The 13275-nt window shown below is 51.9% G+C and overlaps 1 protein-coding gene across 1 annotated transcript in view; it reads left to right on the top strand.

The window, feature by feature from the left end:
* Positions 1 to 13275, top strand: part of BCAS4 (breast carcinoma amplified sequence 4) — a 61386-nt gene that overhangs the window by 11069 nt on the left and 37042 nt on the right. The window contains exon 2 of the mRNA XM_012662438.1: positions 4203 to 4274. Coding sequence (XP_012517892.1) covers positions 4203 to 4274 — 72 coding nt within the window. The remainder of the gene's footprint in view (positions 1 to 4202; positions 4275 to 13275) is intronic.

Here is a 13275-nt window from a genome sequence, read left to right as displayed (position 1 = left end):
TCTCGAACTCCTGAGCTCAAACGATCCACCCGCCTCGGCCTCCCAGAGAGCTAGGATACAGGCGTGAGCCACCGCGCCCGGCCATCGGTTAGGTGTTTATTGAGTGAGGTGGAAGGCGAGAGGATTTTTTAAAAAAAATGGATATGTAATTCACAAAACATAAACCTCACCATTTTAAAGTAGAGAATTCAGCGGTTTTCAGTATATTTGCTGTGTCGTGCAGACACCACCATTCCAGAACGTCTTCACCACCCAGATAAGAAACCCCATAATCGTTAGCAGCTATTCCTTATTTTGTCCCCCAGTGCCATGCGCAGAGGCAGCCACTGCTCTGCTTTCTGTTTCTGTGGCTTTGCCTCTTCTGGGCACTTTGTGTGGATGGAACTACGTACTACGTGATCTTTGTGTCTGGCTGCTTTCACTTGACGTGTTGTCAAGGATCATCCGTGTTGTAGCATGTACCGGTACTTCATTCCTTTTCGTTGACAAATCGTATCCCGTCCTATGGATATGTCCCATTTCGTTTGTGCATTCACCGGTTGATGGACACTGGGTTATTTCTCTCTTTTCGGCTGTTACGAATGATGTACAAGTCTTTGTAAGAGCGTGTATTTTCTTTTGGGTATATTGCTTGGTCATAGGGGTCCTTTTGAGGACTACCAGACTGGTTTCCAAAGTGGCCGCACGATTTTGCGTTTCCACCAGCAGCAGGTGAGGGTTCCAGCTGCTCGGCATCCTTGCCAAGCCTCGCTATCTTCCATTTCTGTGACTGTAGCCATCCTCGTGGGTGTGAAGAGGTATAGTGGAGCATTTTGAGCAGGGAAGACTTTGGTTTTAAGCGAATCCCTCAGAGGAGTAGATTGAAGGGGCGCAGAACGGGAAGCAGGGGACCAGCGATGAGGCTACTGCAATAGTCCCAGCAAGAGCTGATGGTGCCTTGTACCGGAGTGCTGGCGCAGGAGATGGAGAGAAGCAGTCAGACTAGGGTAGGGACATTTTGAATGTAGAACCGAGAGGATTTGCTGGCAGACTGGGTGGGATGGGAGCTGAGAGAGAGAGAACAGTCAAGTGTGCTCTGAAGTGTTTGGCTTGAGCAACTGGACGATGGAGTTTCCATTTGTTGAGCTGGAAAAGATCACGGCTAGAGGATCTTTCTGTGTTTTCCTGTGCCAGTCGCTTGGCAGGCAGGGTCAGCCCACGTCGGTTTTTTGGCACACCCCGCTGGGAAGCTTGGGCTGGCGCTTTGGGAGAAGGGGAGGTGCGGGGAAGAAGGCAAAACCACATGATTTACACTTGTTAGAAAAAGCCCACTTGCCGTCTCCACCGGTCGTTCCCTGAATGTCACTTAAAGCAAGCCTTTTCCCTTTTTCCCCTCTGAGTGGAGCGATTTGTACCCGGGGAGTTGCAGAGAACAGCGAGGGCGTTCATTTTGCTCCTGGGCTGGGGCACGTGGGCTGCAGCCTGCGGGACTCTCATTTCTGAGGCCACTTAGGGGATTATCTTGAGAGAAAATTGTCCCACGAGCGATTTGTGGGCATGGTGGGCTGGCTAATCCTGAGCGCCTTCCTGTTGGCTGGGAGTGTCTTGGTCTTGTTTCTCCCTTAGCTGGCCGAACAGTCAGCACATACATTCTTTGTTCCGTCCTGCTTTTGGGCACCACCCTAGGTACCAGGGGGTGAGGTGGGAGAGAGAGATTGTAGTTGACAGGCAGCAGTAAAGGGGACACATTCCACCCCTCCCTCGAAGAGCATCTTGGTGGTCACAGACTTCAGTTCTGGAGTCAAATCGCTCAGGGTCAAATTCTGGCTTCCATATTTATTAGCTGTGTGACCTTGAGCAAGTGACTTAACATCTCTGATCTTCTGTTTCTCAATCCATAAAAGGGGGGAATAGTGGTACCTGTATAGAATTCTTGTGAGAATCAGGTGAGCTAATCCACGTGTAGTGATTAGCCGTGGTTTTTGTTATCCAGTGAGAGGGATACACAAAGCAACCCTTTCTCACGTGCCGTTGCGTGTCAGCACTCGAGTGAACGATTTAGCCACATTTATCATGTCGGGTTTCCCTTCTAACCACCCTGCCGAATGGGTGTGATGGCTCCTGTCCCAGGTGAGCCAGCAGCAGTGAAATGCAGAAGTTAAGCTGTTGGGTTAAGGTCGCACAGCTGGCAGAGGGGAAGATGGGGTTAGAACCCAGGACTGACAGGAACATGCCATGTCCTTCCTGAACATGCGGTGTAGGGTGAGATGTGCTTCCTACAAGCAAAGAGAACGTCTTGGGAAGGAGACATCCTACCCAGCTGGGGCGCAGGCTTTGCCGGTGCCTGTGCACGCTTTGCTTTCCTGAGCGTGTCTGTGTCTACACTGGGGTCTGGGCTGTCCACACTGTGCTCCCAGGGACTCTCTGTCACCCTCAGGGCCCCCCCTTTTCTCTCGCGCTTTCCTCTGCATCAGAAGGAACAACTGAGCTTCCCGTTCTCCTACCTCCGTGACCTCTCGGCTCCATCTTTCTCCCTTAGTGCGATAATGACATTTTTTAAACCACAATTTTACTTTTGGGAGGTGGGGGGTCTCTTTCATGTTTCCTTGTCTTGCCTCCACCATCCCCCGTTGAGGTGCAGAAATAGTCCCAGCTGTGAGATGAAGGTTCCGGAGTTAAAATTGAACTTGGTGCTATTTATACTCCAGCCCGAAAGATGGGGTTTTTTTGGTGCAGTCGTTTATTTTGTTGTGGTATCGACGGCTCATGCTGGAAGCGGCAGGCACTGGCGCTGTATAAACATTTCTCTGGGGACAAGTGGGCGGCGAGGGAGTCTTCAGGTGGGGGGGGCGGGGACGAGGCCACCCCTCCTTGGAGCAGAACCACGTGGCCTGGTAAGCCAGAGAAAGTGGTTCATGTTCTGGGTGAACTTTATTTCTGGATGCTTGGTAATTACAACAGCAACAACAAAAACCGGTATTTTATAAGTCATGAGCATAGTACATACTCGAGCGGGGAGAAAAGCTCAAACTGATTTTTACACAAGTGAATGAAGCGGGGTTTGTACCCCGGCGGGCCCTCTCAGTGTTCACAGTTGGCTTGGCCCGTGGAGTGTTAAAGATTTTCTTTTTTGAAAGTGTGCCAATATTTAAAAATTGGGACTTTCCCATCAAATTAGAGTTTCTGACTTCTCCTGGAAGATGGAAAGATCTAGCAGCCCTAGGCTGGTGTTTACTGATGGCGGCTAGTGGCTAGTGGCTCCAGAACTAGACAGGCACCTCTCAGATGACCACAAGCTCTGATGACCTGTTTCACTCGTTTATGTCGCTGCCTGGCCTGATCTTTTGAGTGCTGGACCATTCAAATAACATAAAACATTTAAGTCCCCATTGTCAGAGCCCATTCCCCATCCCTATTCCCCAGGGTGACGAAAGCACTATTAATAGGGTTTCCAAAGAAACTATAGCATGCGCAGTTAAATTTGAATTTCAGATAAACAACAAATAATTTTTTAGTGTAAGCATGTCTCACCAGGCATGGTCGCTCACACCTACAATCCAGCTACTCGGGAGGCAGAGACAGGAGGATTGCTTGAGCCCATCCTGGGCACCATAGTGAGACCCCATCTCTTAAAAAAAAAAAAAAAAGCACGTCCCTTAACTGTTAACAGTTAGGCACATATCATTCCAGGCCATTCTCTGTTGAACCATGTACGTTTTTGTATGTGTTTACAAAGATAGATTTGTAACCAACACCTCCAGCACCTTTCTTTTCCTCCCCAGGTGCTGCTCAGGGGGCACGTTGCGGAGTTTATCCGAGCAGGATCTGAGGCTGTGGACTCCAGCCTACGTTAGAATCCTGGCCCCATCCCTTGTTAGCTGTGTGACCTCGAGCAGCTTACTTCACCTCTCTGAGCCTCAGTTTGCTCATCTGTACAGGGAGGAGATAAGGGTAGCTTTGTTATTTCCAGTTAGCATTTATTGATCTCTTTTGAGCGCTGTGTAGAGTGGGTCGTCTGCGTTGGCTTTAACCAGTCCTCCATGGGTGGGAGTCAAGACTACTGTCAGCGTATTGCTATTTCAGACCAGGCTACGGAAAGGGGTCTAGAAGGAACTGGGCACATAATCCTAAGACTTAGTTTGCTTTGGAAAAAAAAAAAAATGAAGGGTGTTTGTCTCCCTGGAAACCACTTGCTAATCTCCAGGATATTGTCTCTCTTTCAGGCGAAGGAGGTGGAGGAGACCATCGAGGGGATGCTCCTGAGGCTGGAGGAATTTTGCAGCCTGACGGACATGGTGAGCGCCTGCCCGGGAGGTGTGGACGAGGCCAAGGCCCGACTTCTGGGCCTGATGGAGTTTTCTGGGGACGCCATTTTGGTGGTGATTTAGCAACCAGAAGGAACGGGGCAGCGGCCAGCGGTGAGAGGAAAGCCACACACACTCTCTCTCTCTCACACACACACACACACACACACACACACACACTCACTCTCTCTCTCTCTCTCTCTCCCCCTCCCCCCCACTCTCTCTCTCACACACAGACTCGCTCTCTCAACCCCAAGTGCTTCCTGAGGCAGCCATCTTGATCTCGTCCTTCCCCTGAGATGGTTTTATTCCGCAGAGGAGCCGGGAGCGGGCCACAAGGTGGCACTCTCGGGCACCGATGCGGGGAGCCGTTCAGTGGGGATGCTAAGACTATATTTAACTTTCCTCGGCTGTGCGCAGTTCGCTGTGCAAACATGGAGACAGCCAGGAAATGGCTTCAGGCCTGCGAGGCCCAGGAGGAGCCTCTTGCCCGGGCCACAGCTCGTGGTGGGGTTGGGCATCAAGTTCCTTCCTGAATCCTTTTGTTCTCTCGGCTTTGGCCTCCTACCCTGTTTTGTTGGCTCAAATCCCCTAGGCCGGGTGGGGAAGAAGATGGAAGACAATGCCTTAGGCCCGGAAGACAAAGTCTCTAGTCCAAATTCTCTAAGAAGTTGCCTCTAGATCCTCGTGTCCCCGAGGCTGTTGCCAGCCAGGTATAGAGCCCCTAGGAACAGTGATGGAATTTTCTAGACGTTCCAAAGCTTATTAGAGGCAAACCAGCAACCCAGGTTTGAGGCTTCTGCCAGGAGGCCCAAAGGATAGAGCTTCATGCGGCGACCAGGCCCTGCCTCTCTCTGGCGCAGAGGAAGCCTGGCCGCCAGGGCCCAGTGGCGTGGATTTATACCCCTGCAAAGAACAGTGCCCAGCACCTGCGAGGCATTTGTGAGAGTCCAAGGGAGTAAAGTAACAACAGCCCCAGACATTTATCGAGCACCTACCTTGCACCAGGCGCTGTGTTTGTTACCCCTGTATGCTCCGCAGACATTTGAGTGCCTGCCCCGGGCCAGACTCTGGGGCACGGCAGTGAGTGAGACAGACACCTTCCCGAGAGGACCTATGTGTTTTTTCCTCTTTTTAAAGTTCAGCTGTGGGTCCAGGTGGGAGCTAGGTAATAAGACAGGCTTTTAACGGCCTGGGTAGTCCTTTCCTCGTCACCAAGCATTGGACACTTCTCACAAAGGGGCCCCATGATGAGCTAGAGGCCGCAAAGAGACTTCAATCTGTCTCTGTCCCCACTGAGCCCCAGGCTACTGGGGGAGACGGCTTTGGGTACCAGCTGCCGTTGTGAAGGTGCGTTCCGGGTGCAAAGGGATCCCAGAGCAGAGACGTTAAATCCTACCTGGGAACTGGGGAAGGCTTCGCAGAACAGGTGGTGATTCATTTGGGGCTTGAAGGAGGAATGGAAAGAATTCAACAGATGGGGCAAGAGGGCGTCCAGGCAGAGGGAGCAGCCTGTGCAAAGGCCGGAAGGCCAGGGACGTGGTGCGGCTGTCACTGCGTGGAGGATGCTGGCTGCAGGCAGGGGAGGCAAGTCTGGAAGACGGTGTGGACGGATGCTCCAGGGGCACTCTTGTTCCCAAGTCCCACCTCAGCATCCCTGTGGGTGTTCCGTGTAAGGAGACCCTCCATCCAGCTTGAGAGGAGAGCTCGGGGCAGGCGTCCGCTTGGACAGCAGAGAGAGGCCCGTTCCACCCAGCCCTGGAAAACCATCACTGCTTTCCTGGCGGGACGTATGCGTCTGTGTCTCCAGGAGACCCAAGACTGCAGGCAGCATCGGGAAGGTCTTCCTCACCTGGAGCCTGGAGATGTTCTCTGCAAGGGTTTTAATTCTGAGGCCATGCACGAATGACCCATGGGCCCAGTCCTGCCTGCAGAGATGTTTCTGGAAAAAAACAACAGAGAACGTAAGCATTAGCTGCTGCCATTTTTAGAATTTCATGCAAAAAAATCTGGATTTCTGGCTTTTCTCAGAAAAGTGAAGATATGTCCCCCTGGGGTGCTTATTCCTACCTGGCAAGCGTCACCAAGGCACCTGGCACGCAAGCGGCTGCCCGCTGTGCATTGCACGTGTGGCTCTCCCGCTTGTCAGAGCTCCAGCTGCTCCCTGGGGAGCCTCCCCGACTCCACAGCCACCGCGTGCTCGTGTGTTTTTGATAGATTACATCTCCCTGTACTTTTGACCCTACCCAAAGTGGGAAAATAAAGCCAGGCCAAGAGGGTCCCATGTTCCAAGAAATGGAAGAGAGCGCGCTTCCTTGTGGAAGCGGAGATCTTTCCATGTGTCCACGCTGATATGACATACCCAGCCTGCGCTGCGACCGTGTGGTGCTTCTGGGGCCCCTGCAGGCATTTGAGTTTGCAGCCCCTTGCAGCTGGGCTCTGTGCCGATGACACTTATGTTGTAGAAATCCTCTGGCCCCCCAGTGGTTGGAACTTGGCTCGCCTGCCATGCCAGTGCCCTTGAGTCATGGGCGCACGGCTGCAGAGAGAGGTGTCTGGTTATCAGTCCTAGCTTGGCACTTCCTTTGCTCTTCAGAGCTGCCTTAAAATCTAAGGTAGGGGGCAGGTGATGTCACACCATGGACCACTGCCCCTCGGGCCCCTGCCTCAGCCTTCAGAGACGCTGTCTGATCAATTTAGAGGTCTGAGAGAAGCCAGACTCTACGCTGCATGATTTAGAGAGAAGCCACTTCCTTTCTGATACAATCAGGCTGTTAGAAATCAAAGTCCAGCTTCCTGTCTGGTGTATTAATTCTTCCACCAGCTTGGCCTTGATCACTCTCTGTGACTGAAATCTGCTACTCTGTGCTGGGACCTGTTTTGACCCTCGATATAATGCCAATTGTTGGCACTTCGAGCTCTGCTTTTTCCTGCTGTGGGGACTTGGGCTCGTCACTTTACCTCTCTGAATCTTTATCTTCTCCATGAAATGGAGATCATGGTTCTGATGATCTGTTGCTGCATCAAACTCCCCCAAAACTTAGTGGTGTAAAACAGCCAGTTTATTCTGTGGGCTAAAGCAGGGCACAGGGGCGACAGCTCTTCTGAGCCACGTGTCACCTGTGGGGATGGGGATTTCAAGTTGGCTCCTTCGTCACTTGTCTGGCACCTGGGCTGGGATGGCTGATCTAGCTGGGGACTGGTTGGCGTGACTTTCCTCCATGCAGCCTCTCCGCGTGGCTGCCTTGGGCTTCCTCATAGCATGGCCGTCTGGCCTCCCTGGAGCGATTATTACAATGGGCAGGAAATGGAAGCTGCAAAGTCTCCTGAGGCCTGGCTTTGGAATTTGGCACAGTGGCACTTCTGTCGTAGTTTATTGGTCAGAGCAGGCACATAGCCCGCTCGTAATCACGGGGAGAGGACGTGGACTGCCACCTCTTCCTGGGAGGAACATAACACACTACAAGTGGTATCCATCTAGCCAAGCATCGTGGCTCACACCTGTAACACCAGCACTTTGGGAGGCCGAGGCAGGAGGACTGCTTGAGGTCAGGAGTTCGAGACCAGCCTGGGCAAAATAGTGAGACCCCGGTCTCTACAAAAAATTAAGAAAAGAAAAAACAAATGGTATCCATCTCCAAAGAGTTACTGTGAGGAATAGCTGAGGCAGGGTGTGTGTTTCACACCCACTAGAATGGCTCGAATTAAAAACCACCAACATGTCAGGTGTCAGCAAGGATGTAGAGCAACTGAAACACTAATACATTCCCGGTAGAAATACAAAAAGACATGGCCAGTCTGGAAAACCATTTGGCAGTTTCTTATAAACATACGCTTAACCCTGTATCCCAGCAATTCTAATCCTAGGTCATTACCAAAGAGAAACGAAAACAAGCGTCTACACAAAGACTCATACCCAAGTGTTCCTAGCAGCCTCGTTCATCATGCCCCACGCTGGAAACATCCCACATGTCCACCAGCAGTGAAATGGGTAAATAAATTGTTATTCATTCACGTATTGGAATACGACACAATGATGAAAAAGAATGGCTAGCTGTCCCCAGCAACAGGGATGCGTCGCACAAACGTGACGTTGAGTGAGAAGCCAGGCACGAGAATACGTCCTGTGTGCTTCCATCAGTCTGAGGTTCGGAAATAGGCAACACTGATGCACAGTGGTAGAAATCAGGCAGTGGTCGGCTTTGGGAGAGTGCCTGTGAGGGGGAGGAGGCATGAGGGGGTCTAATGGGGTGATGGAATGTTCTGTGTCGCGGTCTGGGCGGTGGTGACACAGATGCAAACATCTGTACAAACTCGTCAAGCTGTCCACTTAAGACCTCTCTGCATGTCATTTACACGCAATTAAAAATAATTGCCGAGCACAGTGCCTGCTGTGTATTACAGGACCGATAAATGGTAGCTACTAATGTCATCATCGTCATTATCAAAACCAGAGGGCCGTGGCACTGGGGATGTTACCACAGTAACTGGATTTGTGAGGCCTTTCCCGCTCAGCCCTCTGGACTTTGGAAGGCTCGTCCAGTTCCTCTGAGACCCCAGTGGCCTCAGGCCCACCTTCCGCCAGGGAGCAGACTCTTCCTTTGCTCACATAGACGGAGAACATTCCTGCTGGCCTGGGCCCAGCAGTTGCATTTGGCACGGGTGCGTGTTCTTGGGTCAAGTGCGTTTGGTCTCCTTCCTGGGGGCCCTGAATCGTCTTGGACAGCCGATGACCTCAGCACCTGCCGCCCGGACTTCTGGGCTCCCGAGACCAGCTCTGGGGAGGTGGGAGGGTGGGCTGGGGATCCCGGGGCTCAGCTCATAAACCCGTCAGATTGGTCCTGGCAGAGGCTCCAGAGCACTGATCCTTCGCCGACACCTCTTTGCTCCTCTCAGAGTATAGCCCAAGGCGTGCAGAGTCACATGCCCTTGATGTGACCACGTGAAGCGAGTTGGGTGTGAGAAATGTGTCACTTTCCTCTTGACCCCCCTATAAGAAGAAAAGTGCTCTGAGTAGCCATGGACTCCATGTTGGGGAGACTCTAGGGAGTGGCGGGGACTGGGGCTGTCAAAGGAGGCAGCTGTCAGCCGGCTCCAGCTGGTTGTTGTCATGTGAAGTGTGGGCTCAGTGTGGCTGGATCTAGGCTCAGTATGGTCACATCTTCTGATTTTTCACAAGAAGCCAGAAATCTGGGTTTCTAAGGGAAATATTCTGAATTTGACATTTTGGCATTTTCTCGTGCTTTTGTTTGTTTTTTAGACATCAGGCTGACACTGCCTGGGCCTGACAGAACTGTGTCTGTGGACCTCTGGGGTTGGGGGTGGCCTCAGACCAACCTGGATTGCAAACCTCCCTCCCTCGCTTTCCAGCTTTGTGACCTTGGCCAGCCCATTTAGTCTCTGAGCCTTGGTTTTCTCACCCTTAAGATAAGGCTGAAGAGGAAACAGTTCTTGCCGCACAGGCTCTGTCCCAGCACGTGGTGAAAGCTCAGAGTGTGGTCTGTTGGTGCCGTGCCTTTTGTGACTGGGCCTGCGTTAAATAACCCTGAAATTTCCTCTTACAGTTCCCAGCCCACGGTGGACCCAAGGGTAAGGGCTGGGATCTCTCAGCCGCCTAGGCTTGCCTGCCCCGCCCCCACCCTAAGCACCTGCCTCTGCAGGTAGAGACAGCCCTTCCTGCTGACACTCGGCGTTGGAGAAGCTGCTCCAGAGAAGGGCCCTCTGTGTCCTCTAGTTCCTTGGAGTTTAGGGGGAGGCGGGGAGAGCTCCTTCTCCTTCACCCCTGTAGGTTGCTAAGACCAATCCCCCATTCTCACTCCCTTCTCCCGTTTGGTTTCTTTAGAAATTAACAGAAAAGAAAGATTTGCATTTGCTCTGCAGTGTTTGGGCCTTGCCATGGGGTTAGTTATCTGCTTTGTGTCATGTTATGTGCTTTCTCCTAGGTGGAGGGACGGGCTTCTCTCTAGACATTCGGCCTGGGGCAGACAGGGAGGGTATGGAAGACAAATGCTGGAGACAGGCAGGGTGCGGACATGAGCAAAGCGGGCAGGGATGGGACACTAGGGAGGGGTGGGGACTGTGGCAGCAGGCGAGCTCGGGCCGACCTGGAGGGAGCCGCCCCAGCCCTTGGTGTCTGGGGAGACGCAGGCCCAGTGCTGCCGGAGCTACGGTTAAGAGTAGCTGTAAATCCAGACTGAATTACTTGAACTTTTAAAACCGTATTTATGTATTTTATTTCAGAATAGTTTTAGATTTATGGGAAAGTTATAAAGGTAGTTCAGAGAGTTCTCATATACCTCCCTCAAGAACATCTCACGTCACACGTACGTTGGTTGGAAGTCAGAAGCCCATGTTGGGCCCTTGCTATTCACTGAGCTCCGCGCTTTATTTTGATTTCACCGGTTTCCCGTTAATGTCCTCTTTTGTTCCAGGTTCCAGTCTCAGATGCCGCATTGCACCAAGCTGTATGTCTCCTTAGGCTCCGCTGATCTGAGGCAATGTCAGTCTTTCCTTGTTTTTCGTGACTTTGACAGTTTCAAGGAGCGCTGTTCAGGGATCTGGCAGAGGGTCCCCCGATTTGGGTTTTTCTGCTCTTTTCCTTGTGGTTAGACGGGAGTTACGAGTTTATGGAAAGAACGGCGCAGAGGAGGGGCCTTCTCATCGTACCCTGTGAGGGGGTACCCAGCGCCCCCTGGCATCGCTGTGCATGTGAACCTCCATCGCTTGCGGAGGGTGGTCTCTGCCAGGTTTCTCCACTGGAATGTTACTGGTTTCCCCTTTCTACACCCCTATTGATTATGTGTGCTCATCAGACACGGGCATGTTGTATACTTCGGGTTATAATCCAGTACTACGTTGCTTATTTTGTTGCTCAAGTTGTTCCAGCTTTGGCCATTTTACTCTTCCGGGTTGGCTCCTGCACCCCTCTGACATGCCCCATCCTTAATTTTTTTTGAATCCTTCCTTTCTAGTCCCACAAGATGCTCCAGGCTCTCTTATATTTCCCCCATCCTAGCCCTGGAAGCAGCCATTTCTTCTAGGAGCCCCACTGGAATTTTAAATTTGGAAATTAAGTCAAATGGAAATACCAAAACACTTTGGGGGCCACATGAGGGGTCTCCGTGGGCCACATTCAGACGCAGATGGTTTTGTTTAATCCTCATGGAGTTCTTGTGAGAAAAGCACTACTATGCACCCCCATTTTACAGATGAAGAAACAAGCACAGGGAGGCTGGGGGACTTACCTGGGGTCATGGTGAAGAAGGGTGGGGCAGGGACTGAGGCTGGGCAGCCTGATACCAGATGCCACCTCTCAGGGCCAATCTTTGACATTGTGGGATCAGGACATAAGAAAAGACCTTCCCTGAGGACACTGGACTTGGAACCAAGTGCCCTGGGAGCTGGTGGCACTATGCCTAGGGGAGGGGATGCAGGGAGGGGTGGGTGTGGAGGGAGGCCTGGAGGAGTTTGGTTTTGGACAAGTAGGGCAGTGGGGTTAGGCTCTCGAGAGAGCCTGTGACAAGGATTTTGAGACACCTGGCCAGGGGGATGTCATCTGAATGGCAGGGGAGCAGATGTCCATGAGAACTACAAGAAGTCTTACATACTTAGGCAGCAAGAGGAAGAGAAACAGAGTTTTCAAAAATGTTTTAAAAATAAACATTTTATACTGAGTTGCCATTCTGTGTTATCCATCGCTACATAAAAAATTATGTCAATTAGTGGCTTAAAACAATGTTTATTCTGGTGCAGCAGAGCTAGGTCCTCTGGCTCGGGGTCTCTTGCAGGCTGCGGTCAGTGGGTTGGCCAGGCTGCTGTGCTCATGAGGCCCGACTGGGGCACCAGCTGCCCCCAGGATTCAGTTCCCCGTGGGCTGTTGGCTGCAGGCCGCCCTCAGTTCCTTGCTGCATGGGCCCCTCCAGCATGGTGACTGGCTTCATCGAAGCAGGCAACGGAGAGGGTGGGGGGAGAGGGTGTGCACGAGTGAGCCAGCAGAGAGGGGACACTAGCAAGATGCCCGTGACAGCCTTGTGTCACCTACTCTTGGAGGTGACATCTCACCCCTGTGGCCGGCTCCTTCATTAGAAGCGAGTCATTAGGTCCAGCCCACAGTCTCGGGGAGGGGAGCGCACCCAAAGGCGTGGACGCCAGGAGGACGGGAGTCACTGGGACCCATCAGGAGCTGCCGGCGCTCTGCTAAACACTTCACCCTCACAGCATTCCAGCGAAGGACCGACCCCATCATTGCACCACTGTCCAGATAAGCAAAGGAGGGCTCAGAGAGGTGTGGTGACTTACCCAGGGTCACACAGCTCATGGTGGGTAGAGCTAAATTTACATTCTAGTCTGACTCTCGAGTCCAGCTCCTGCTGTGCCCACTGGTGTTCCTCTAACTGTGGTTCCCAGATCCCCACTCTAGTGCTGTTCAGAGCCTTGGCCGAAAATGTGGATTCCCAGACAAACAGGACCAGAGCCAGAGGGGCCCGGGAGTCAGCGTGTGACAGGCTTCTCCCAGGGGACTCGGTTGCTCCCAGAATTTGAGAGCAGCGTGTGTACTGCCTTTCTGCACAGCGAGGATGTGATACGTGCAAATGGCATCTCTCTTTCACACACACACACACACACACAGAAGGGTTAGCCTTGGGCCTTAGGCTCTGAAGGAAAACAGGTGTCAGTGTCTAATTTCAGTGATCCAGGGAAAGATGTGGCTTCCCAAAGTTCACAGTCACTTTTGGGGTCCTTATAAGCAGAAGAAAATGAAAATGAGATGGTGCGAGGAAGTATTTAGGACAGTGCTTGTGTGTGAGAGTCATGGTTTTTGTTAACATGAATGAGTATTGATGATAATTATCAACTTGTTAACATTATTAATTCCAGTGCAACAAAAACTGGACCTAGCAGTTTGGTTTAGAGAAGAGATTTTGCTGCTTTCCATTTGCTCCAGTTTAGTGGGTTAGTGGTTGAAGATGTTCAGTTTGGGACTCACTGCTGG

The sequence above is a fragment of the Propithecus coquereli genome, unplaced genomic scaffold (assembly GCF_000956105.1).
Source record: "Propithecus coquereli isolate 6110/MARCELLA unplaced genomic scaffold, Pcoq_1.0 Scaffold765, whole genome shotgun sequence".
In the NCBI taxonomy this organism is placed as follows: Eukaryota; Metazoa; Chordata; class Mammalia; order Primates; family Indriidae; genus Propithecus; species Propithecus coquereli.
This window is presented reverse-complemented; position numbering and strand designations above follow the sequence as displayed.